The sequence below is a fragment of the Leucoraja erinacea genome, chromosome 18 (genome assembly GCF_028641065.1).
Source record: "Leucoraja erinacea ecotype New England chromosome 18, Leri_hhj_1, whole genome shotgun sequence".
Lineage (NCBI taxonomy): Eukaryota > Metazoa > Chordata > Chondrichthyes > Rajiformes > Rajidae > Leucoraja > Leucoraja erinaceus.
Window position 1 is genome coordinate 32958724 of NC_073394.1, and position 23476 is coordinate 32982199.

General features: G+C 44.9%; 1 protein-coding gene across 1 annotated transcript in view; it reads right to left on the bottom strand.

Moving 5' to 3' along the window:
- Positions 1 to 23476, bottom strand: part of pdhx (pyruvate dehydrogenase complex component X) — a 164799-nt gene that overhangs the window by 53642 nt on the left and 87681 nt on the right. The window contains exon 8 of the mRNA XM_055649760.1: positions 6291 to 6349. Coding sequence (XP_055505735.1) covers positions 6291 to 6349 — 59 coding nt within the window. The remainder of the gene's footprint in view (positions 1 to 6290; positions 6350 to 23476) is intronic.

Consider the following 23476-nt stretch of genomic DNA (forward strand, 5'->3'; position numbering starts at 1 on the left):
CTTCACCATGGATGTCCAGTCACTCTACACCTCCATCCCCCACCAGGATGGCCTCAAAGCCCTCCGGTTCTTCCTCGACCAGAGGAGCAACCTATACCCAGCCACTGACACTCTCCTCCGCCTAGCGGAGTCGGTCCTCACCCTCAACAACTTTACGTTTGACTCCTCCCATTTCCTCCAAACACAAGGCATGGGCCCCAGCTACGCCTGCTTCTTTGTCGGGTACGTTGAGCAATCCTTGTTCAATACGTACCAGGGCCCCATCCCCGACCTCTACCTCCGTTACATTGACGACTGCTTTGGGGCCACCTCCTGCACCCACACACAACTGACTGACTTCATCCACTTCACCACCAACTTCCATCCGGCACTCCAATACACCTGGACCATTTCCGACACTTCCCTACCATTCCTTGACCTCACCATCTCCATCGCAGGGGACAGACTTCTGACCGACATACACTACAAACCAACTGACTCACATGGCTATCTGGACTACACGTCTTCCCACCATGCCCCCTGTAAAGACTCCATCCCCTACTCCCAATTCCTCCGCCTACGCCGCATCTGTTCCCAGGATGAGACGTTCCACACCAGGGCATCGGAAATGTCCTCGTTCTTCAGGGAACGGGGATTCCCCTCTGCCACCATAGATGAGGCTCGCACCAGGGTCTCATCCATACCCCGCAACACTGCTCTCTCTCCCCATCCCCGCACTCGCAACAAGGGCAGAGTCCCCCTAGTCCTCACCTTTCACCCCACCAGCTGGCAAATACAGCACATAATCCTCTGCCATTTCCACCACCTCCAACGTGACCCCACCATTCGCCACATCTTCCCATCTCCCCCTATGTCTGCCTTCCGCAAAGACTGCTCCCTCCGCAACTCCCTTGTCAATTCTTCCCTTCCCTCCCGTACCACCCCCTCCCCGGGCACTTTCCGTTGCAACCACAAGAAATGCAACACCTGTCCCTTCACCTCCCCCCTCGACTCCATTCAAGGGCCCAAGCAGTCGTTCCAGGTGCGACAAAGGTTCACCTGTATCTCCTCCAACCTCATCTACTGCATCCGCTGCTCTAGATGTCAGCTGATTTACATCGGGGAGACTAAGCGGAGGTTGGGCAATCGTTTCGCCGAACACTTCCGCTCAGTCCGCAATAACCTACCTGAACTCAATGTATTTCGTTGTCTCTGTAAATGCATTTCGTTGTCTCTGTACTGTACACTGACAATGACAATTAAAATTGAATCTGAATCTGAACTCCCGGTGGCTCAGCACTTCAACTCCCCCTCCCATTCCCAATCCGACCTCTCTGTCCTGGGTCTCCTCCATTGCCAGAGTGAGCAACACCGGAAATTGGAGGAACCCCACCTCATATTCCGCCTGGGTTGCTTGCGTCCGGATGGCATGAACGTTGAATTCTCCCAATTTTGCTAGCCCTTGCTGTCTCCTCCCCTTCCTTAACCCTCGAGCTGTCTCCTCCCATTCCCCCGCCCTCGGGCTCCTCCTCCTCCCTTTTTCCTTCCTTCTCCCCCCCACCCCCCATCAGTCTGAAGAAGGGTTTCGGCCCAAAACGTCGCCTATTTCCTTCGCTCCATAGATGCTGTTGCACCCGCTGAGTTTCTCCAGCATTTTTGTGTACCACACAGTCTACAGTGCTTATTTGTTTCTTAGATTGGCAGGTTGTGCCTTTCAGGGCTGATGGAAGTGAAGTCATTTCTGGAGGAGATGGATATGGTTACGCTCAGGAAACTCATGCTTATTGGAAAAAGTGCTGAGAACATAGAGCAAGCTGGCCGGCATCATCTGACAGCGTAAAGTTCATGTTCTTAAGTGATAGGAGCAGAATTAGGCCCGTAAGTTATTGGGGCAAATCCTCCAAAATTATGGAAGAACTCGGATAAGGACATTGACATTTTAAAAAGACAAATTTGCTGGCTGCAACGGAAAAACCCCCAATCCACAAATCTGTCTGGCCTGTAGATTGGGCATCAAACAACTGTGCGAATGGTGTGGGGAGGAAAGGCTGAGACGGAGATAACGAGATTATCTTGGATACACAAAGGAAGGAACCAAGCCTCAGCAGACGGTGGTAAACAGGCCAGCCCAAGCTCAATCACCATCTTGGATGACCCATCCATCGAGACAATAGGAGCCCGTCCAGGCGATGGGATAACGATCAGGCTGAGGGATCATGACATCAGCAAGCCCCTTATCATCGGAAGCCTATTGTTCATGCCAGATCGAAACTGGGTATCATCAAAAGAACCCTTTTATCCAGAGGACCACCTGGGGGTTTCAAAGTAAGCTCAGGTATAAAAACAGGAGTCAAGCCAGAACTCGCTCTCTCTCTTTCTGCCCTGCTGGACAGCTCATGAGCCCAACTGTAACTCTCTCTTTCTGCCCTGCTGGACAGCTCGTGAGCCCAACTCTAACTCTCTCTTTCTGCTCTGCTGGACAGCTCGTGGGCCTGTGTCGACCAACTGTAAGTACCCCAGTGACCTGGTGAAATTCCCGAAATAGGATAGAGGTTGAGAAGATAAAAGGGGGGTAAAATTGTGGAAAGGGGGTACTTGCAAGTAAAATTGTGTAAAGTAAGTTTTACGACGTGCCCGATAGTTTTCCGTCCATAGTCTTAGTTTAAAGCATAAGTTTAGCCACGTATTATGTAGTGTTGGTGAGATTCAATTTCTCATTGTTTAATAAAGCCTGTAAATTTTAGACTTGCTTTGAGTCCATCTTGGTTCCTGTTTTCTCTCATCGGCACACTCTGGTCAATTCAACCTTTTATCATATCCCACCATAATTCCGAGGTCTAGAACCCAGGGGAATCCCTTTTGTTGTATTCTCTCTCTTGGAAACCGCTCGAGTGGAGTGGTGGCCGTTTGACCCTCCGACAAGGGAGAGAATAACTCGGGCAGTTGGGCCTGAAGGGAAATAAAGGGAAACGCAAAACCCCTACAGCCATTCGGTCCATCAAGTGTATTTCATTCAATCATGGCCGATCTACCTCTCCCTCCTAACCCCATTCTCCTGCCTTCTCCCCATAATCCCTGACACCTGTACTAATCAAGAATCTATCCATCTCTGCCTTGGAAAATATCCATTGACTTGCCTTCTGTGGCAATGAATTCCACAGATTCACCACCCTCTGACTAAAGAAATTCCTCCTCACCTCCTTCCTAAAGGAACGTCCTTTAATTTTGAGGCTATGACTCTCCCACTAGTGGAAACATCCTCTCCACATCCACTCTATCCAGGCCTTTCATTATTTGGTAAGTTTCAATGAGATGCCCCTCATCCTTCTACACTCCAGCTAGTACAGGTCCAGTGCCATCAAATGCTCATCATGTGTTAACCCACTAATTCCTGGGATCATTTTCGTAAACCTCCTCTCATAAGCCTTCAGTCCTAAACTTTCTAGGTTGACCTCCGTCGGAACTTTTGAACTGGACATCTCAGTTCTACCTGTAGATGTCGACCGAGCTTGAGTCTGATTCAGAGTCTGAAGAAGGGTTTCGACCCGAAAAGCCACCCACTCCTTCTCTCCATAAATGCTGCCTCACCCGCTGAGTTACTCCAGCATTTTGTGTCTAACATTGTGCTTACAGCATTTCCTCCCCAGGTTTCACCTTTTAAGCTCAGCTACGATTTGATACATTCTTCATTGAGCACTGGTAGTTTAATCCTGCCTCTGCTATTCCTGGCAGATGTGGCACAGTCAACAGTGTCATTGCCTCAGTACCAGTAACCTAGGTTCATGCTGATGTATTTGTACAATAGACCATAGACAATAAGTGCAGGAGTAGGCCATTCAGCCCTTCGAGCCAGCACCGCCATTCATTTTGATTATGGCTGATCATCCACAATCAGAACCCCCCCGTTCCTGCCTTCTCCCCATATCCTTTGATTCTGCTATCTTTAAGAGCACTATCTAACTCTCTCTTGAAAGCATCCAGAGAATTGGCCTCCACTGCCTTCTGGGGCAGAGAATTCCACAGATTCACAACTCTGGGTGAAAACGTTTTTCCTCATCTCCATTCTAAATGGCCAACCCCTTTTTATTAAACTGTGGCTCCTGGTTCTGGACTCCCCCAACATTTGGAACATGTTTCCTGCCTCTAGCATGTCCAATCCCTTAGCTTTCTTCACTGCTTGCTTTACATGCATGCTTGCTTTCAGTGACTGATGAAAAAGGACCCCCAGATCTCGTTGTACTTTCCCTTTTCCCAACTTGGCACCATTCATATAATAATCTGCCTTCCTGTTTGTGCCACCAACGTGAATAACCTCACAGTTATCCACTGTAAACTGCATCTGCCATGCATCTGCCCACTCACCCAACCTGTCCAAGTCACCCTGCATCCTCATAGCAACCTCCTCACAGTTCACACAGCCATCCAGCTTTGTGCCTTCTGCAAATTTGCTAATGTTATATTTAATATCTTCATCTAAAGCATTAATGTATATTGTAAATAGCTGCGGTCCCAGCACCAAGCCTTGCGGTACCCCAATAGTCACTGCCTGCCATTCTGAAAGGGACCCGTTAATCCCTACTCTTTGTTTCCTGTCTGCCAACCAATTTTCTATCCATGTCAGTACCCTACCCCCAATACCACGTGCTCTAATTTTTCTCACTAATCTCCTTTGTGGGACCTTATCAAAAGCTTTCTAAAAGTCCAGGTACACTACATCCACTGGCTCTCCCTTGTCCATTTTCCTAGTTACTTCCTCAAAAAATTCCAGAAGCATGATTTCCCCTTCATAAATCCATGCTGACTCGGACCGATCCTGTTATTGCTATCCAAATTTGCTGCTATTTCATCTTTTATAATTGACTCCAGCATCTTCCCCACCACCGATGTCAGGCTAACTAGTCTATAATTCCCTGTTTTCTCTCTCCCGCATTTCTTAAAAAGTGGGATAACATTAGCTACCCCCCAATCCACAGGAACTGATCCTGAATCTATAGAACATTGGAAAATGTTCACCAATACGTCCACGATTTCTAGAACCACTTCCTTAAGTACGCCAGGATGCAGACCATCAGGCCCTTGGGATTTATCAGCCATCAGTCAACCCAACACTATTTCCTGCCTAATGTGAATTTCCTTCAGTTCCTCCGTCACCCTAGGTCCTCTGGCCATGAGTACATCTAGGAGATTGTTTGTGTTTTCCTTAGTGAGGACAGATCCAAATTACCTGTTCAACTCGTCTGACATTTCCTTGTTCCCCATAATAAATTCACCTGTTTCTGTCTTCAAGGGTCCAACCTTGGTATTAACTTATTTTTTCCTCTTCACATACCTAAAGATGCTTTTACTATCCTCCTTTATATTCTTGGCTAGCTTAACTTCGTACCTCAACTATTCTCCCCGTATTGCCTTTTTAGTTAGCTTCTGTTCCTCTTTAAAAGTTTCCCAATCCTCTGGATTCCCGCTCATCTTTGCTATGTTATACTTCTTCTCTTTTATTTTTATACTGTCCTTGACTTCCCTTGTCAGCCACGGTCGCCCCTTACTCCCCTTAGAATCTTCTTCCTCTTTGGAATGAACTGATCCTGTACCTTATGCATTATCCCCAGAAATATCTGCCACTCTTGTTCCACTCTCATCCCTGCTAGGGTATCTTTCCAGTCAACTTTGGCCAGCTCCTCCCTCATGCCTCAATAGCTCCCTTTGCTCAACTGTAATACTGACACTTCCGATTTTCCCCTCTCCCTCTATAGTTGTAGATTAAAACATTATATTATGGTCACTAATTCCTAATGGCTCCTTTACCTCGAGGTCCCTTATCAAATCCGGTTCATTACACAACACTAAATCCAGAATTGCCTTCACCCTGGTAGGCTCTAATACACGCTGCTCTAAGAATCCATCTCGGAGGCACTCCACAAACTCCCTTTCTTGGGGTCCAGTACCAACCTGATTTTCCTAGTCCACCTGCATGTTGAAATTTCCCATAACAACTGTAGCATTACCTTTGCGAAATGCCAATTTAAACTCTTGATTCAACTTGCACCCTACATCCAGGCTACTGTTTTGGGGCCTGTAGATAACTCCCGTTAGGGTTTTTTTACCCTTACAATTACTCAGTTCTATCCACACTGACTCTGCATCTCCTGATTCTATGTCACCCCTCGCAAGGGACTGAATTTCATTCCTCACCAACAGAGCTACCCAAGGCCTCAGTTTATTCTAGGCAGGTCCAAGCTAGACTTTGATACTGATGTTTGTGATGTGAAGCAAATCCCTTGCACTATATCATTTCTCTTTCAGACCTCACTTACTTTCAGTGTGACAGCAGCTGCCTTGATAATGAAATCATTCACAGAGACCTTGATGTCATCTAGAAAAAAAAAAAGACATCAATGAGAATGAGAGATTTACTTCGAAAGAGCTGCAGCTTTTCATTAATGCAGTGCTTGAAAAAGGACAGTGGAATGATAATATCTGTACAGACCCCTCCTCTGTTGCTGCAGATAGTGTCCTGGCAGATGTGGCATTTGTGCAGCTTTCTGAGAATCAAGGACATTACTGTACTAAAGATTTTATACAATTATCGAGCCTCAAGCTGTGGCCAATGCTAGAGTGAATGAAGGCATGCATTCTTTACAAATTCTATTTATATCGCAGAGTATTAAAATATATATATTTGTGGGGAAAAAACGTATTTCCAGAGGCTTCAAAAACCAATTAAAAAAAACATTCCATAATTCAAATTGCCTTTGGGTGGTCAGGATATACCAAAAATAACTGTTTCTTTACCAGGTATTGTAAAAGCAAAATACTGTGGCTGCTAGAAACCTCAGCAAGTCAAGCATTATCCGTGGAGAGAGTTGTTAATGATTCAGGTCAATGACCTTTCATCCAAAGTGGCATTAGTCAGAGATGAAAGGCCTTTTTGGATGCAGAGCAATTAAGAGAAGTAAGAAGCAAATAAAAGGAAGCCGGTGATCGTTGGAAAGCAGGAGGGAATAAATGCAAGGGGAACGTATTAGTTTATTATTGGTATTGGCTTATTAATATCATGTGTACTGAGATATAGTGAAAATCTTTTGTGCGCTGTCCAAACACATCACCCCTTAATCAGTACAATAGATAAAATAGATAGTTACAACTGCAAGGTGCAGCCACAAAAAAGTGCAAGGACCACAACTAAGTAGGTTGGAAGATTTGGAATTTATCCCCAGCATACGAGAGGTCTATTCAAGGTAACAGTGGGGAAGAAGCCATCCTTAAATCTGATGGTATGTGCTTTTATGTCCTCTGCCTAATAGAAGAGGGGAGCAGAGAGAATGACCGGGGTACGAGTGGTCTCTAATTATGTCGGCTATTTTCTTGAGGCAGTGTGATGTTTGTTTGTAGTCGATTGGGATTGGTGATGGTGGGGTGACGGAGGGGATGGCGTGGGAGGCTGGTGTGTGTGATGGCCCGGGCTGTGAACGTGGGTGATAATGTGACAAATAATGAAGGAAATTTAACCTTTGGGTGGGGAGGGGGGGGGGAGTGGAAATTGACTGAAATTACAGAAGAACTGTGAATGCTAATTATCTAACATTGTTTAATTATGCTAAATTTGGAAAGCTGAAAGGTGCCTAGCCTAGTCAGAAGATGATTTACCACTGCTGAGGCTTAATGGAGCTTTTAAAGAAATATGTAGGAGGCCTTCAGCAGTGAAGTCAGTCAGAGTGGGATGGAGGACAGGCAAATTTGATCTCAAGGTCGCACATGCAAAATGGATTCAAGTGTTTTAAAAAACTGTCATTCAGAGGAGAGTGTTAGTAGAGGGGAAATGGTTGGGTCTTGTTCAAGGAAGAAACGGAGAGCCTTGAGACCTTCCTGGTGGGAGATGGAGGTATAGAGATATTGGACGTCCATTATTTCTACGTCCAGTAAAGACGAGTACATGAGGGCCTGGAAACTAAAAGTTATTGAAGAGTTCAAGGGCTTGTGAGGTGTCTTTGAAGTAGGATTGGTAGCGATTGGTTCAGGGGGATGGGATATAATCGAGGGACGTAGAATGTGTTCAGTGGTCAGGAGCAGACAGTAACAGGGTCTGCCAAAGCAGTTCTCTGTGTGGATTTTGGGAAGAAGGGGGTAATGCAGGGTTGGGGTACCATAAAGTTGGTGGCTGTAGGGGGTAGATCGCCAGAGGTGATGAAATCAGAGGCAGTCTGGGAGATAATGGCCTTGTGTTCATCTATGGGGTCATGGTCAAAGGGTTGGTGTGAGGTCAGAGGCCTCAATACAGTAGGCTGCCAGACTTGAAAGGCACTTCCTTGTCGGCAGGTTTAATGTCGGGATTGTTGTGAAGTGACTGGAGGGCTTTGCATTCAGAGTGTGTGAGACTTGAGTGAGTAAGGAGATGTTGATGTCTCGCTGGCAATTAGAAACAACAAGGTCCGGAGAGGGTAGAAGGCCGGCAGGGGGAGTCCAAGAGGAGAAGGAATGTTGGAGGCAGGAGAAGAGGGTCGTCACTGGGCGATAAGGACTCGTGCCCAAATAAACAATCTGAATTTTGACCTTGGAGCTCAGAGTCAGACTGAATACATCAATGTAAGCGCTGTCTAGTTTACGCTGAGCAAGTAATCTGAATTTCAAGCTTAAAACTCAGTTCAAAATCAAACAGAACACAATGGATGTGACAAGTAAAATGGATGAACGAGGGCCAGTTGATGTAGTGTATCTGGAATTTCAGAAAGCCTTTGATAAGGTCCCACACAGGAGATTAGTGGGCAAAATTAGAGCACATGGTATTGGTGGTAGGGTATTGACATGGACAGAGAATTGGTTGACAGACAGGAAACAAAGAGTAGGAATAAAAGAGCAGGAATAAACAGGAATAAACCCTGTCACAATGGTAGGCAGTGGCGAGTGGAATGCAGCAAGGCTCGGTGCTGGGGCCGCAACTATTTAAATATATATTAATGATTTAAGACTGAGATGAGAATAAACGTTTTCACCCAGAGAATTGTGAATTTGTGGAGTTCTCTGCCACAGAAGCCAGTAGAGGCCAATTCACTGGATGAATTTAAAAGAGAGTTAGATACTCTAGGGGCTAGTGGAATCAAGGGATATGGAGAGAAGGCAGGCACGGGTTGCTGATTGTGGATGATCAGCCATGATCACTATGAATGGCGGTGCTGGCTCGAAGGGTCAAATGGCCTCCTTCTACACTATGTTTCTATGTTTCCATCACCAGGTGCCATCAGGTCTAAGCTGAGCAATCAGCCAGGAAGCAGTATGAAGTTGAGTGATAAGAAAGAGGTGCCCAAGCTTTTGTCTTTACAGACCAAGGACCCCTCTGGTTACACAAGATTAAATCGATTTTTCCTTCACCTCTGCAGATATCAAGTGTGTAGTACAATAGAATTTATCTCGTACATACATCAATGATAAATCCCGCTGATACTTATTTTATGAAACTTGTGAACTACAGGAAAATGAGATAAAGTAACAAATAAATGTCTATGTTTCTAGGACCTGCTTATAAGGGCTCAGAACTCAACCTGGGCCAACTATTCCAATGGGCCATAATTCAGCTGGAGATGACTTGACACATCTAACCTGTTGAAAAGTCCAGTCAGCTGGGTACAAATCAAGTGTATTACATGAAAAAAAATCACAGCACATCAAATAAATGAGTAAGTACACAGGTGTAGGAAAATGGATTAAATTAACAATTAAAATGCATTTAAGACAAAATAAGGCAGGCCAAAACAAATAGGGAATAATGTAAATAAGAGCAGAGGGTGTGGCAAACTCTAATGCCTATTAAATAATGCAAGGTGATATGGGCTAGGAATAGACAGTGGGAGGGAGGAGCCAGTGAGGGGGACCAGAGGGGTAGTGGCTGGAATTGGCAGTGCGATGGGGACTCACAGCGGGCGCTAGTCGTTCTCCTCCTCCGGGATCATGGTCTCCGCTTTCCGTTTGGCGACATCTCGGACTCTGGGCTGGGTCTCCGACTCCGGGCTGAGCTGGGTCTCCCACGCTGGACTGCTGCTTGGGGCGGGTCTGCTGCTTGGGGTGGGTCTGCTGCTTGGGGCGGGGCTGCTGCTTGGGGCGGGGCTGCTGCTTGGGGCTGGGCTGCTTGGGGCTGGGCTGCTGCTTGAGGCGGGGTGGAAGATTGCAACCTTTACGTGGTCCGTCCTGTTTCGACGAATGCAATCAACCCAGCGTGCACAATCAAATAAGATCAAATAGAACTAGCTGTCCTACAACTTTAGACTGTGCACACAATACGCAAGAAGAAGAAGAAGCTGCTTGGGGCGGGGCTGCTAGGGGCGTGGCTGTAAATTGGGGCGGGACTGCTTCAGGTCCCTCCGAAAGTCCAGTTGGAAACCTCCACCAGCCACCCTCAGCTCCAGTAAAGACGCAATGCCGCAGGAAGGGGCGGACTGTCCCGGGGAGTGAGAGGGGAAGAGACCAATCTTCGCAGCACCGACTGGCAGTAGAAAAGATCGATCTGCGCAGGCGCGGTTTTTAAGATTTTTAAACCTCGCTAACTTTTACATTATCCCACTGATTGGAACAAAACTTGGTGCATTCCCAACGCACGATACGGTGAGTGAGCTGGCGAAAAATCGTAGCACTATCGCGTACCGTTTTTGCACAAATAGAAAAGCCGCGCAAACTGGAAGAGCACAGGATCAGAGCTTAAGTTATGTATAGATAGATAGATGTGATTTTCCTTATTATTTGTGTAATTTTTTTTTTTGTGGTGTTTTTTCTGTCTAGTGCCTGTGATACTGTTGCAAGCAAGCTTTTCATTGTACCTGTACCAAACTGTACTTGTGCATATGACAATAAACTATATACTGTATATACAATAGGCTATATACTGTCTATAAAATAATTTTAGATAAATGCATTAAGAGAATCTCAATACACCTAGATTATGAGTTTACTCTCTGTCGAGGGAGAACCCATGAAATACTTCAAGGCTTTGTTAAAATCTGATTAAAAAGGGAAAGGTTTAATATTATGGAAGTTAGCAGGAATAGACTAAAATGCTTAAGTGGAGAGGAACATAATTGAAGACATAATGTGTCAAATAACATGTTGTTTCTATGTTGTAACTTGCAGGGATTTAGTGATTATTCCAAGTACTTGGCTTTTTTGTAATTACTGTTAATCTATTGAATTGTGCAATGAATTTACATCAGAATTATTTCCGATGACAATGCACTACATTCCTGCACATTTTCACCGAATTGCTATAAACAAGCCCAGGCCTGAATAATCAGGTTCACACGCTGTACTATCCAGGCTCAGAGAACTGGCACACACCGTATCATTATACCAAAAGTTACCAGTATAATGTACTTAGAAGAAATGCATTCATAACTTTACCATGGATGAGGGACAATATTTTAGACAAAACTATTTATATGCATGAAGTCAATGGCATAACATTACGTACTTGTATTCATTTGATTAAAAAGTTACCACATACAGATCACCAGTAGTCTAAAATATCCTATGTAAGGAGAAAAGAGTAAGGCTATCAATATCCTTTAAACATACACCAACAAAATCCTAAAGGGCAGGAAGGGGTGGGAGATGAGTGCATGAAGATGGGCAAAGGAGCAGAGTGACTTGGGGTGAGTGAGAGAAAGTGGGAGAAATGGGTGGGGAAGGAAAAGAGGGGTCAATACTTGAAAGTTGGAGAATTAAATGTTCATTCCATTGGGTAGTAGGCAATCCAAGCTGAGTATAAGGTGCTGTTCCTCCAGTTTGCATGTGGCCTCACTTGGAGACATCCAGCGACAGAAAAGACAGTATGGGAAGGGGAGGGAGAGTTTTATTTGAATGATTGATTGAAAGATAGCACGGAAACAGGTCCTTCAGCCCATCGAGTCCACCTGTCCATCGATCACTTGTTCACACTAGTTCTATGTTTTCCCGCTTTTTCTTCCACTCTCTACACATGAGGCGCATTTTCCAGATTAACTTACAAATCTGCACATCTTTGGGATGTGGGAGGAAAACTGGACAAAACCCACATGGTCAACGAAGAAACGTGCAAATGCCACACAGACAGCAGCCGGGGTCAGGATTGTACCTGGTCTCTCGTGTTGAGGCAGCTGCTCTACCAGTGGCATCACTGTGGAAATGGTTAGTAACCTTGAAATCTAGCATGCCTTGGCTGACAGAGCGCAAGTGTTCAACAAAAGGGTCGCCCCGTCTACACTTGGTCTTGTCGATATTATGGGGGAAGTACCTGTGGAGGGGCTGGATGGGTGGGAAAGGGCAAGTGAAACCATATGTTATAGAGGGACTGGCCTCTACGGAAAGCGGAGAGGGTGGGAATGGGAAGATGAGACTGGTTGTAGGATCACATCGAAAATGGCGGAAATGTCGGAGAATGACGTGTTGCATGTAGGCTGGTGAGGTAAAAGATACGGACAAGGGGAACTCAATCCTTGTTCCGTATGGGTGGTGGGGAGTGAGATCAGAACTGCAGGACACAGAGAAGGCATGGGTGAGGGCTTCATTTACAGCAGCAGTTGGGAAACTGTTTAGTGAATGAAAGAGAACATCTCGGATGTCCTAGATTGGAAAGCCTCAGCCTAGCAGCAGATGTGGTAGAGACGGAAGATGAGGAGAAACTGAGAGTAATGGATGGCGTCCTTGAAAGATGCAGGGTGGGAGGTAGTGCAGTCAAGATATCTGTGGGAGTCAGTGGATTTGTGGTAGATGTCTATCCCGTGGTGAAGATGGATAGATTGAGAAAGGGAAGAGATGGTAGAGAGAGGGATATGGCCAATAATAACAAAAAGAGTATGATTACATGGAGAAACAAGAGATTGCAGATGCTGGAATCTTGAACAAAACATAAAGTGCTGGAGGAAATTGGTGGGTCAGGCAGCATTTGTGGAGGAAAAGGATAAGAAACATTTCAGGCTGGGGCCTTCTTCAGAAGTGTCTCGACACAAAACGTTGCTAGTCCATTCACTCCACAGATGCTGCCTGATCTGCAGAGTTCCTCCAGCACTTTGTGATTGCACTGTGCTTCAGAGAAAGTCCATCAATTGTTTATTGTTGCTACGAGAGCGTTCTCCTTCCTCGCCAACCTTAACAGGGAATCTTCTTTACTTTATCTGGCCCATTCTCCAAATGTCCAATGAGAAGCCTTTGTATTAAATAAATAGAATGCAAAGGCTTTGAAAACAATGTAAATAGAAAGTATAAAAGACAAACTCTCCGTGATGCTGCTGACTACAGGGCTGCCAACTCTCACGCTTTGAGCGTGAGAATCACGCCGTCAAGCAAACTCTCACGCCCTCACGCTGATCCTAAATTTCTCACGCTCAGTGGTGAGAAATTTTGAGATCAACAAAAATTTCAAAACTCGGATAAACTGCATGGCGTTGGGATCTCCATGCAGTTGTCATGGTGTTGGAGATCCGGGGCTGAGGGAGGGATGGGAGCAGAACCAGCAGCGGGGAGCCGGGACTGGCGAGTGTTTGCGGCGCTGGCGAGTGTTTGCAGGGCTGGCCATGGAGCATTCCAGACAGTGCGAGTGTCCCGGGCCGCGAAGCCGTCGGAAGCGTTGTGCCGCTGCCGCGAGAGTCTCTGTGCCGAAGGGACCGACTATCAAAGGGAGGTGGAGAGAGAGAGGGGAAGGAGACAGGGAGACAGGGGGAGAGAGAGGGGGGTGAGAGGAGAGAGAGGGGGTGAGACAGAGGGGAGGGGGGTGAATGGAGAGAGAGAAGAGGGAGAGGGGGGAGAGTGAGATGGGAGAGGGGGGAAGAGAGGGGGGTGAGAGGGAAGAAAGAGGGAAGAGAGAGGGGGGGTGGAGAGGGTAGGAGAGAATGGGAGGGGAAAGAGAGAGGGGTGGTAAAAAGAGAGTGGGAGAGAGGGGGAAAGAGAGAGAGAGATGGGGGCGGGCAAAGAGAAAGAGGAGATAGAGAGAGGAGAAGAGAGAGGGGTGAGAGAGCCAGGGGGAGAGTGAGGTGGGAGGGAGAAAGAAATGGGGGAGAGAGGGAGATAGAGATGAGGGGGTGAAGAGAGAGAGAGAGAGAGAGAGAGAGAGAGAGAGGGGGAGAGTGTGTGTAGAGAGGGAGAGATAGAGGCGGGGGAGAAAGAGAGAGTGAGGGGGGAGAGAGGGATAGAGAGAGAGAGAGAGAGAGCCGGAGAGAGAGGGAGTGGGAGAGAGAGAGAGATGGAGAGGGGGAGAGAGAGAGGGAGAGGGGGAGAGAGAGAGAGAGAGAGAGAGAGAGGGGGGGGAGAGAGAGAGAGAGAGAGAGAGAGAGAGAGAGAGAGAGAGAGGGATAGAGAGAGAGAGGGGGAGGGGGAGAGGAGGGAGAGAGAGAGGAGAGAGAAAGAGAGGGGGGAGAGAGAGAGAGGAGAGAGAGAGGAGAGGGAGAGGGGGATAGAGGCAGGGCCACCAACTCCCATGCATTGAGCGTGAGAATCAGGCATTTCACCAAATTCTCACGCTGATCACAAATTTCTCTCGCTGTTGTGAGAAATTCTGTGATCAACGAAAATTTCAAAACTCATATCAACTGCGTGAGAGTCTCTGTGCCGAATTTGCCCAGGTGACCGGCATTGATCAAGCTGCGGCTCGGTGCATCCTGGAGGACAACCAGTGGCTGCTGGAAGTAAGTACCAAGCACTGGGTAGATACGGTGGAAGTAAGTGGACTTCAAATGGGGGTGGTTGGTGAAAGCATCCTGCTTGCCTGCTAGATTTTCACTTACTGTAACTGCAGGAAAAATGCTCCCGATGTTGGGGGCGTTCAGAACCATGGGTCACAGTTTAAGAATAAAGGGGGGGGGGGGGGGGGGCAGTTAGGACTGAGATGAGAACAAACTTTCTTCACACAGAGAGTTGTGAATCTGTGGAATTCTCTACCACAGAAGGCAGTGCAGGCCAATTCACTGGATGTTTTCAAGAGAGAGTTACATTCAGTTCTTGGGGCTAACGACATCAAGGGATATGGGGAAAAAACAGGAAAGAGGTACTGATTTTAGATGAATAGCCATGATCATATTGAATGGCAGTGCTGGCTCGAAGGGCCGATTGCCTATTCCTGCACCTATTTTCTATGTTTCTATGCTTGAATATATGGCAATAAAACTCGATCACTTGATTCTGAAGCATTCATGCATGGTGGAGGTATAATGTAGTCATAGAGTGATACAGTGTGAAAAAAGGCCCTTCGGTGCAACTTACCCACACCCCCCAACATGTCCCAGCTACGCCACCTGCTTTTGGTCCATACCTCCAAACCTGTCCTATCCATGTATCAGTCTAACTTTTTTTAAATGTTGGGATGGTCCCTGCCTCAACTACCTCCTCAGGCAGCTTGTTCCATACACCCATCACCCTTTGTGTGGATAAAGTTACCCCTTAAAATGTTACCTCTTAAAAATACTTAATACAAAAAACATTGAAATCATACTTCTACAATGCACTAAAACATGATTTTAATACATCAAATTTCAAAAGGTTCCTACCCTGGGAGGGGACACACCCTTCTTCCACACCCCCTCCCCACTCGGTTGCTCCATTCCTTCACTGGGTACCCCCAAGGCCAGTGATCAGTGATCGCACAGCCTCCCCCCTTTCAAAAACGCTCCAATCCAATTTAAAGCATATATATTGCATTCAAGTGTAAGTTAAAAGACTCGCTACAGTATGCACCATATTACACAATTTCAAGCTGAAAAATGCAAATGTTCCGTACCAATGGGAGGGGTACACCCTCCAACCCCCCCCCAAACCGGGTCGCTACGCTCCCTCGGGCTTGGTCTCTCGCAATTTCTCACTCCCAACTCTCACCCAATGTTGGCAGCCCTGTGACTATCAGATTTCTTCCGCCACACACAGTTTAATACTGCGCGAGGTACAAAATAACACATGGTTTTTGGAATTTGAGATTCAAAAGTCACACACAGACTAATAACGAGAGGGCTTTGGGGATTACACAGAATTTAAATGTGTGTGCGGTACCAGGTCACATTGAATCTCATGATGTATATGGGCCGCGCCCAGTCTAATGGTAGGTGACGCACAACATTAGGCATAATCTAAATGTATGAGGGAGGTCACACGTAATTTTATGGTGTATGATGTAGGCGGTCAAAAAAATTCCATTGGATATGTGGATTTTCTTCGGCTTGGTTCAGGTTCAACCACAGGATAGAAAACTATCTGTTGCAGTAAATAGAAGCACTTAAAAATACCATCAGAAACCAGGACTTTAAAACAATTTAACAGTGGAATCACTGCATTTTTTTTACTGTGAATCTTCAATTAATTCTCTATTTGAACTCAAATAATAGTCTCCTGGGACAAATAATAGTCTCTTACCCTAGAACCTGAGCTGCTTATTAAGTATGTGCGTCAGAAAAAAGAGGTTATCGCAAATACGTGGTTATTGATTAAAAAGGAAGCATTAAATTGTCTGACAAAGGAAAAGTCTATTTATTTTCACACGTCAAGAAGAGCCAAACGTTTGCTCAAAAACCTCTCTGTTCAGCTCTTGTCTGAACAGCATTCAACAAGAGCAGGCTGCTCCAGAAATAAGCGCCTGGATAATGAGGTTTCAGCAAGACTTGCATTAGATGACTCTGCGGTGTACCAGAGATGAAACAAAATGACCTGAGGGCACTGATGATAGGACATGAGCATATGATTGCATTCTCAGCCCAAACTCAATTCAGAGGTTTGTCTGTGACTTTGTGGCACACGCTACCAACCCCCAACCTATTTCTAATAAACAGTGTATTAAAACAGATCATAGTTGCCTTTAAACTGAACCCCGTGCCCGATAGATGAAGGGTGAATCCAGACTATAATCAGACACTTTAAAACGCCTTAGCTATACTGGAAAGCAGCATACATGAAGTGGGAATCAGTCTCATGCTTATGGAGTTTAGTCTTTGCTTCACACAATGCGACTTCTTCAGAAAACATGAGAAATCAAAAGGCACGACATCCCTTATTTGCTGGTTATATAACGATACGAGCAGGAGACAAGCAATAGGTGAGCTTCCCTCTAGATACAATTTAGTGCTCGTAACAAGATTGAAAAGTAGGTGGTGAGAATTTGGTTATAGTAATGAGCTTTCACAGATGCACAATTTTTCATCGGCAGCTGGCAATATCAAAATCAAACGAGGGATTTTTGAAAGATTTCAAAATCCTGCAACAAGTAAGAATTTCATTGTTCCGTTTCGGTACATCTACACAAAACTAAAGCTCTGATCTTGTTATCTTCCGATTGCACGGCCATTCTATTTGCGCAAAAACATTACGCGATAGCACTACGATTTTTTGCCAGCTTACTCACCGTTCTCCTGCGCTGCGATTGCACCAAGTTTTGTTCCGATCGGTGGTCTAATGTAAACTTTAGCGAGGTTTAAAAATCTTAAAAACTATCTTTTCTCCTGTGACTCCGCGGGACGGTCCGCCCCTTCCTGCGCCATCGCGTCTTTATTACTGGAGCGGTGGATGGCCGGCGGAGGCTTTCACAATTTTCGGAGGGACTGGAAACGGCCCGGCCCGGTACGGGAAATGTCACCAAATGGAAAGCGGAGAATCTGATCTCGGCGGAGAACGACCAGCGACCAGCGGTCCAGCGACTGCTGTGAGCCTGCTCCAGCCCCTTCCCCTCTGGCCCCTCTCGCTGGCTGCTGCACCCCTCCCCCGTGATACCCCCCACAACCCTCGTATTTTCTCCGAGCTCTCTTCCCCCGCCCACAAGCCCCCCCCTCCCCCCCCCCGCCCACACCCCCCCCCCCTCCCGTCATCTGCGCCTGCGCAGTAACACCTGCGTGTTCTACGTCACAATGAGAACCCATTGGATGGGAATGGATGCGCCGCCGGAGAGCAGCTAAGAGTGGCCGGGGGAAGGGAGTGAGTGCGTGGGGGTTGAAAGGGCAAGAGACCTTTGTGGGGGGGGGGGGGGGGGGGGACAGGGGCGTCACAACGGGAACCCGTCACCCGTCACGCGCGCCTGCACAGTTAGGGGCTGTGGGTGAGTGGTGGAATAATGCATTGGGGGAACGGGTGAGTGTTGTAATATTGCGTTGGGGAATGGGTTGTGTTGGGGGACCAGGCCTCCTGTGATTAGTGTTAAATTGTTAAATTGTCTGCCTTTTCCTGCCTACAACTACATCTTAACATGGATTTTTAAACAACCATCTTCTAATCATGACTCTTGTGATATCTCTCCGAGGTCTTGGGGTGTTTTCCTATATCCAAGATGTGATATAAATGCAAGTTTTCAAATAGTTGTGTAAAATTCCATGTTGGAATTAGAAAGCAAATAACTAAAAATTATTCACCAGAGAGGTCAAGCTGTTCTCAGTGTTATATCTCCATGCTTGTTACAGGACATTAAACAAAGCAGCTTATCTGAAACCTCAGTACAAGAAGCCAAAAAGTCTACCATTAAATCCTATTAGAACACTTCAACTAGCATGTTCTTAACGTGAACTTCAGTAGGGAATTGAAATGTGTTCAAGTGGGAAGGTGTAAGAACTGGCTTTGGGCCATTTCCACCTTTACGATCCTCCACCTTTATGATCATATATGTACTACCTCAGTCCAATGCTACTTTCCTTTCTGATAGCTTAATGTTGAATTATAAAATGGGCAAACACAGACATAATGGTGACACAAGAGACATACCACCATTTTGTTTACGCAGGCATAATGGTCTGTGCAGAGTACTGGTAAATATTGCATGTCCAAAAATTGCAGACTTGTATTTGGAAAGTAAAAGATACAACTCACAAGCATAAAATGTTTTGAAGGAACGGCATAACAAAACGTTTCATTTTTGCATATTTGAGGGTGGATTGGTTGGTTGGGGAGGAGCTGCTTCAATTAGAGAATAGAAAAAAAAATCAAACATGCTGGAACAGGTCAAAGTGTGGAGAGTGAAACAGAGTTAACATTTCAAGTCCATGACCTTTCCCATTACCAATTTAAGTTGGAGAGAAGGAGGAGGGGTGAAAAGAACAAAGGGAATATCTGCACGCAATTTTATCTGGTAAAGCAAATGACTAGATACCTTGGGGCTGAAACACTCTCAACCTATTCCCAAACTTTATGAGGATGTGAGGATTAACAAGTATTGAATTACCCAAATGGTGGTAATGTCTTCTGGGAGAAGGTGTGAAGGATTGGCAGTTGCAGCTGGTCTACATGGAGGTGATGGAAATAGAAGGAATTATATCAAGTAGAGAGGAAAAAAAAGGTGGTGCTGTGCAATAAAGGGAGCAGTTGCTAAAATCCGAAATAAAAGAGAATGCTGGAAGTATTTAGAAGCTTAAGGAACATCTGTAGAGAAGCATGGAGTTAAGATTACAGATTGGCATTCTTACATCAGAGCAGGCCAGCCTGATACAAAAAACACAAAGTAAAACAAATTATAGATGCTCAAAATCCGAAACAAAAACATGCAATGTTTGAACGATTCAGCGGGCCAGGCAGCATCTGTGGAAAGGGAAAGCATCAATAATCTGTGATCCTTCAATAGAGCTGGGATAAGGATGCAAGGGGGTTTTGAATAGGCAGGAAGGTGGAGGAGGAATGTGTGAAAGGGTAATAGGATGAGTGTAAATGGTTTATTGGGGGCAACTGTAAGCACCTTGTTACCAGGACTGTATAATGAGCTGTATTACTTCCGGTTATATAAGGTGCTGCGAGAAAATTTGGTGAAAATCAAAGAGCAAACGGGAGAGTTGTAGTGAGAGGACGGAGCAAGAAGTTGCATTTGATGGAGTGAAGCGATTGCAGATACCAGAATCAAGCCAAAAACTAAATGCTGGAACAGCTCAATGGGTCAGACAACATCTCTGGAGAAAAATGGACAGACTAAGTTTTGGGTCCATAGAATTCATCAGATTGACGGAGATCTCGATACGAAATGTCGCCTGTCCATTTCCCTCCACAGATGTTGCCTATCCAGCTGAGTTCTCTCAGCAGTTTGTTTTTTACTTAAGTTTTGTCCGATAGTGGCTATTTATGATTGTGAAAGTATGAAGATAGAGGCTCTGGGGAGATCATTACCTGAGGAAATGAGGTTATCAATGTATCGGGAGACAATGGTCTGGCATCCAGGAGCAGATACAGAGAGGTGTCAGGGAGCTGGTGTTCAGTCTCTGCGGGGTAGAACAATAGGCACTCCCATGATCAACATGTTGGGGGACCCGAGATGTTAACTACTATTAAATTCTATTTGAACACTCCACAGAGGCTGCTTAATATGATGAGTATTCCCAGCAAATTTTGATTTTGTTTTATATTTTCATAATCTCCAGATTTTTTCTTTCTACTGTTTAAGATTGCATGCATTGTGTGTGCTCATTCGATGTACCTGAAGCTCCAGTGGTAAGTGGTAGCTGTGCCCTGAAGTAAACTGGAGATGATTATGTTTCAGACAAGGAAGCAAATCTGAGATCAGTCTTTTTAGTTCCTTACCCACGTGACCAAGAGATGGGGAGGGAAGATTATTTAAATGGATTAAATTTTCAGCAAATGCTTTGTTTTTAAGTGAAATATCAGAAAGAAATGAATAACAGTGTGACTACTGCATGGTATGAACCCAATCCTCAGTGAACTTGATGTATAATTCAGTACAACACAATCAGTCTGAAGGAGAATCGCAACGTAAATGTTGTCTGTCCATTTCCCTCCATCGATGCTGCGTGACCTGCTGAGTTCCTGCAGCCCTTTGTTTTTACTCATTGTGTTTCTATGTTAGCCATGATTAAAATAGTTACTTTGGAAAGTTGAAGCACATCAGCATATTTACTTTCTTCAGCATATGAGAAGATTCTGCATGTCATGAGGATTTGCTTGAATTTCTCACAGATGCACTATAGAAAGCCCATCAAGGACCCGTTACATCCTTCCATCCAGTTATAGTGTGCTGCATCTGGAAGACTGGAAGTACTGTCAGGATGCCTGCCACTCTGGTCATTCCCTTCTTTCTCTTCTATCTTCTGAAAGAAGATACAGGAGTTTGAAGGTTTGGATGTCTAATTTGAAGAACATTTTCTGCCCCCACTGCTCTCGGACTCCTGAACCAATCATCTATTTCACACCACATTCTGGTGCTACTCTTCTTCATCCTACCTCAATCGGATATTCTATTATTGTACTTTAATATTCTCAGATCTGCACTAGTATTTTTATGTTTAATGTTAAATTTCTTTATAATGTTATGCTGGATTCTTATTAGTGTGCTGCAATGGCAATTTGAATGTCATTACACTAATTGGTGTATGGTGTATAAATGAACCTTTGAACCAATCTTGCACCATTCTGCTGTTTTGCATTTGTCATTATATTTATTGTTGTACTTTATTTTAGTTTAGAGATACAGCGTGGAAACAGGCCCTTAGTCCCACCGAGTCTACACCGACCAGTTATCCCTCTGCACACTAACACTATCCTACACACACTAGGGGCAGTTTCCAATTGTACCAATCCCATTAGCCTACAAACCTGTACGTCTTTGGAGTGTGCGAGGAAACCGGAGATATTAGAGAAAACCGACGGAGGGCCATGTGGAGAACGTACAAACAAGCACCTGTAATCAAGATTGAACCCTGGTCTCTGGTGCTGTAAGGCAACTCTACCGCTGCGCCACTGTGTTGCCGATTTATTGTTATATGTATACTGTTTGTTTTGTGGGCTTCATATGAAAGAACTTAATTGTGCTCTTGTGTATAAAATAATAAATTAACTTAATAGAATCAATTTAAATCATAAAGTTCCTTTATCTGCAAAATAAATGTGTGCTTTGTGTTGGAACTAATCTCCAAGGCATGAAACCAACGAAAAGGAATCTACAGATGAAAGAGCTATTTTAAATGTGCTACAATCTGAACAAAGTTACATCATCTTCTCTTGTGCTTTTTGTGTCTGAGGGGAAATGGAAACACTTTATTTTTCCCTATCCAGACTATCCAAATGCCATTGAGGTGATATTTTGTCAACTGGGTAAGAAAGATAATGTGGTATGCAGATCTTGCATTCCGCCAAATTATTTGTTCTAGTTTGCAGTGAAATTGCTACCTGAAAGCATTAGTTACTTTATTTAATTTACAAGGTACAAAGATATTAACTTTAATGCAATGCTAGAGTACACGCCCTATGATCTCAACAACACTGTAGACGCCGACTGAAGATGATATTCAACACTGAGGATGCGTTGTACGGTTGGTTGAGCTAGTGAACAGATATAATGAAAACAAGGTTTGCCCTCCAAATGAGGAAGGGGAGTGGGGGGTGCTCAAATCAACAGAAATCACATGCTATCAAGCATGACTTTAACTGCAAACAACATTTCTGACCACAAACATGATAATCATTATGACAGCTGAACTGTTGTGCCAGAAATATATCCTCTATGCCGTGAATGGAGAGCATAATGAGTGGAACAGAGGCAGATATCCTTGCATTAGGTGTGAAATGATTCCTAGTTAACACTGTTACGAGGATCAATGAAACTCCACGATATATCAAAGGTTTATGCAACCATTTGTCTATTAGTGATCAGATCATCCTAAATCCATTCGAGGAGATTGCTCACATGAGAAAATGCTTCTCTGCAGTCACTGGGGAAGTGAAGTTAAGAGAAACTGTTCCCACCAATTCTGAAGTCAGAATCAAAAACAATGAGAACAGAAGAAAGATATACAAAGAGGTAACCGCATCATGTCTGCAAGAAGCAAGAAATCATTAAAAATTGAGTTTTGTTCTCGGCTGTCATCTATTTTGTTTGATGAGGTTGATCGCAGCCTAGTAGAAAAGTTGTTTCTTCTTCCTCATTATTCAATACGGTTGGATGATGCACTTGCAACGGCAAGTCAAGAGTGTTACAGTATTTATGACCAAGACACCAGGTATAATTGAAATTCTGATCAAGGAATTGGTTAAAAAGTAGCAAGAGATTTTTCTGTGCCGTTTAAGTCCAGTGTGGACAAGCCCATTTACAGATGCAGAAACAGAACTGTAGATGCTGGTTAATGCGCAAAAGTACACAAAGTGCTGGAGTAACTCAGCAGGTTAGGCAGCATCTCTGGAGAACATGGATAGTTAACTTTTCAGGTCGAGACCCGTCTTCAGATCCTAAAGTAGGGTCTTGACCCAATATGATTATCCCCACTTTCAATTTATAACTGGGAACCCTCTTAAGTCCAGTTAAGTAAGAAAATCACCAGAGGTCTACAGATGAACTCTATAGAGTCAGTGCTTCCTGCAGGTTCTAAGCTTGTTTGTGGCTGTCTGCTGTGTGTAATGATCTTGTGGTGGATAATGGGTACGGTGTGCATACAAACCTGTGGCTGGGGACTTGAAAGGTCTTTAGGTCAGCTCAATGTATCATCCTGTCTGAGGACCAATTTTTCAGCTCAACTGTAATACTTCTTTTCACATATACCTTGATCTAATTTATTTTATTTGCAAGTTACAGCATTTACCAGATGCTTTCTTAGGT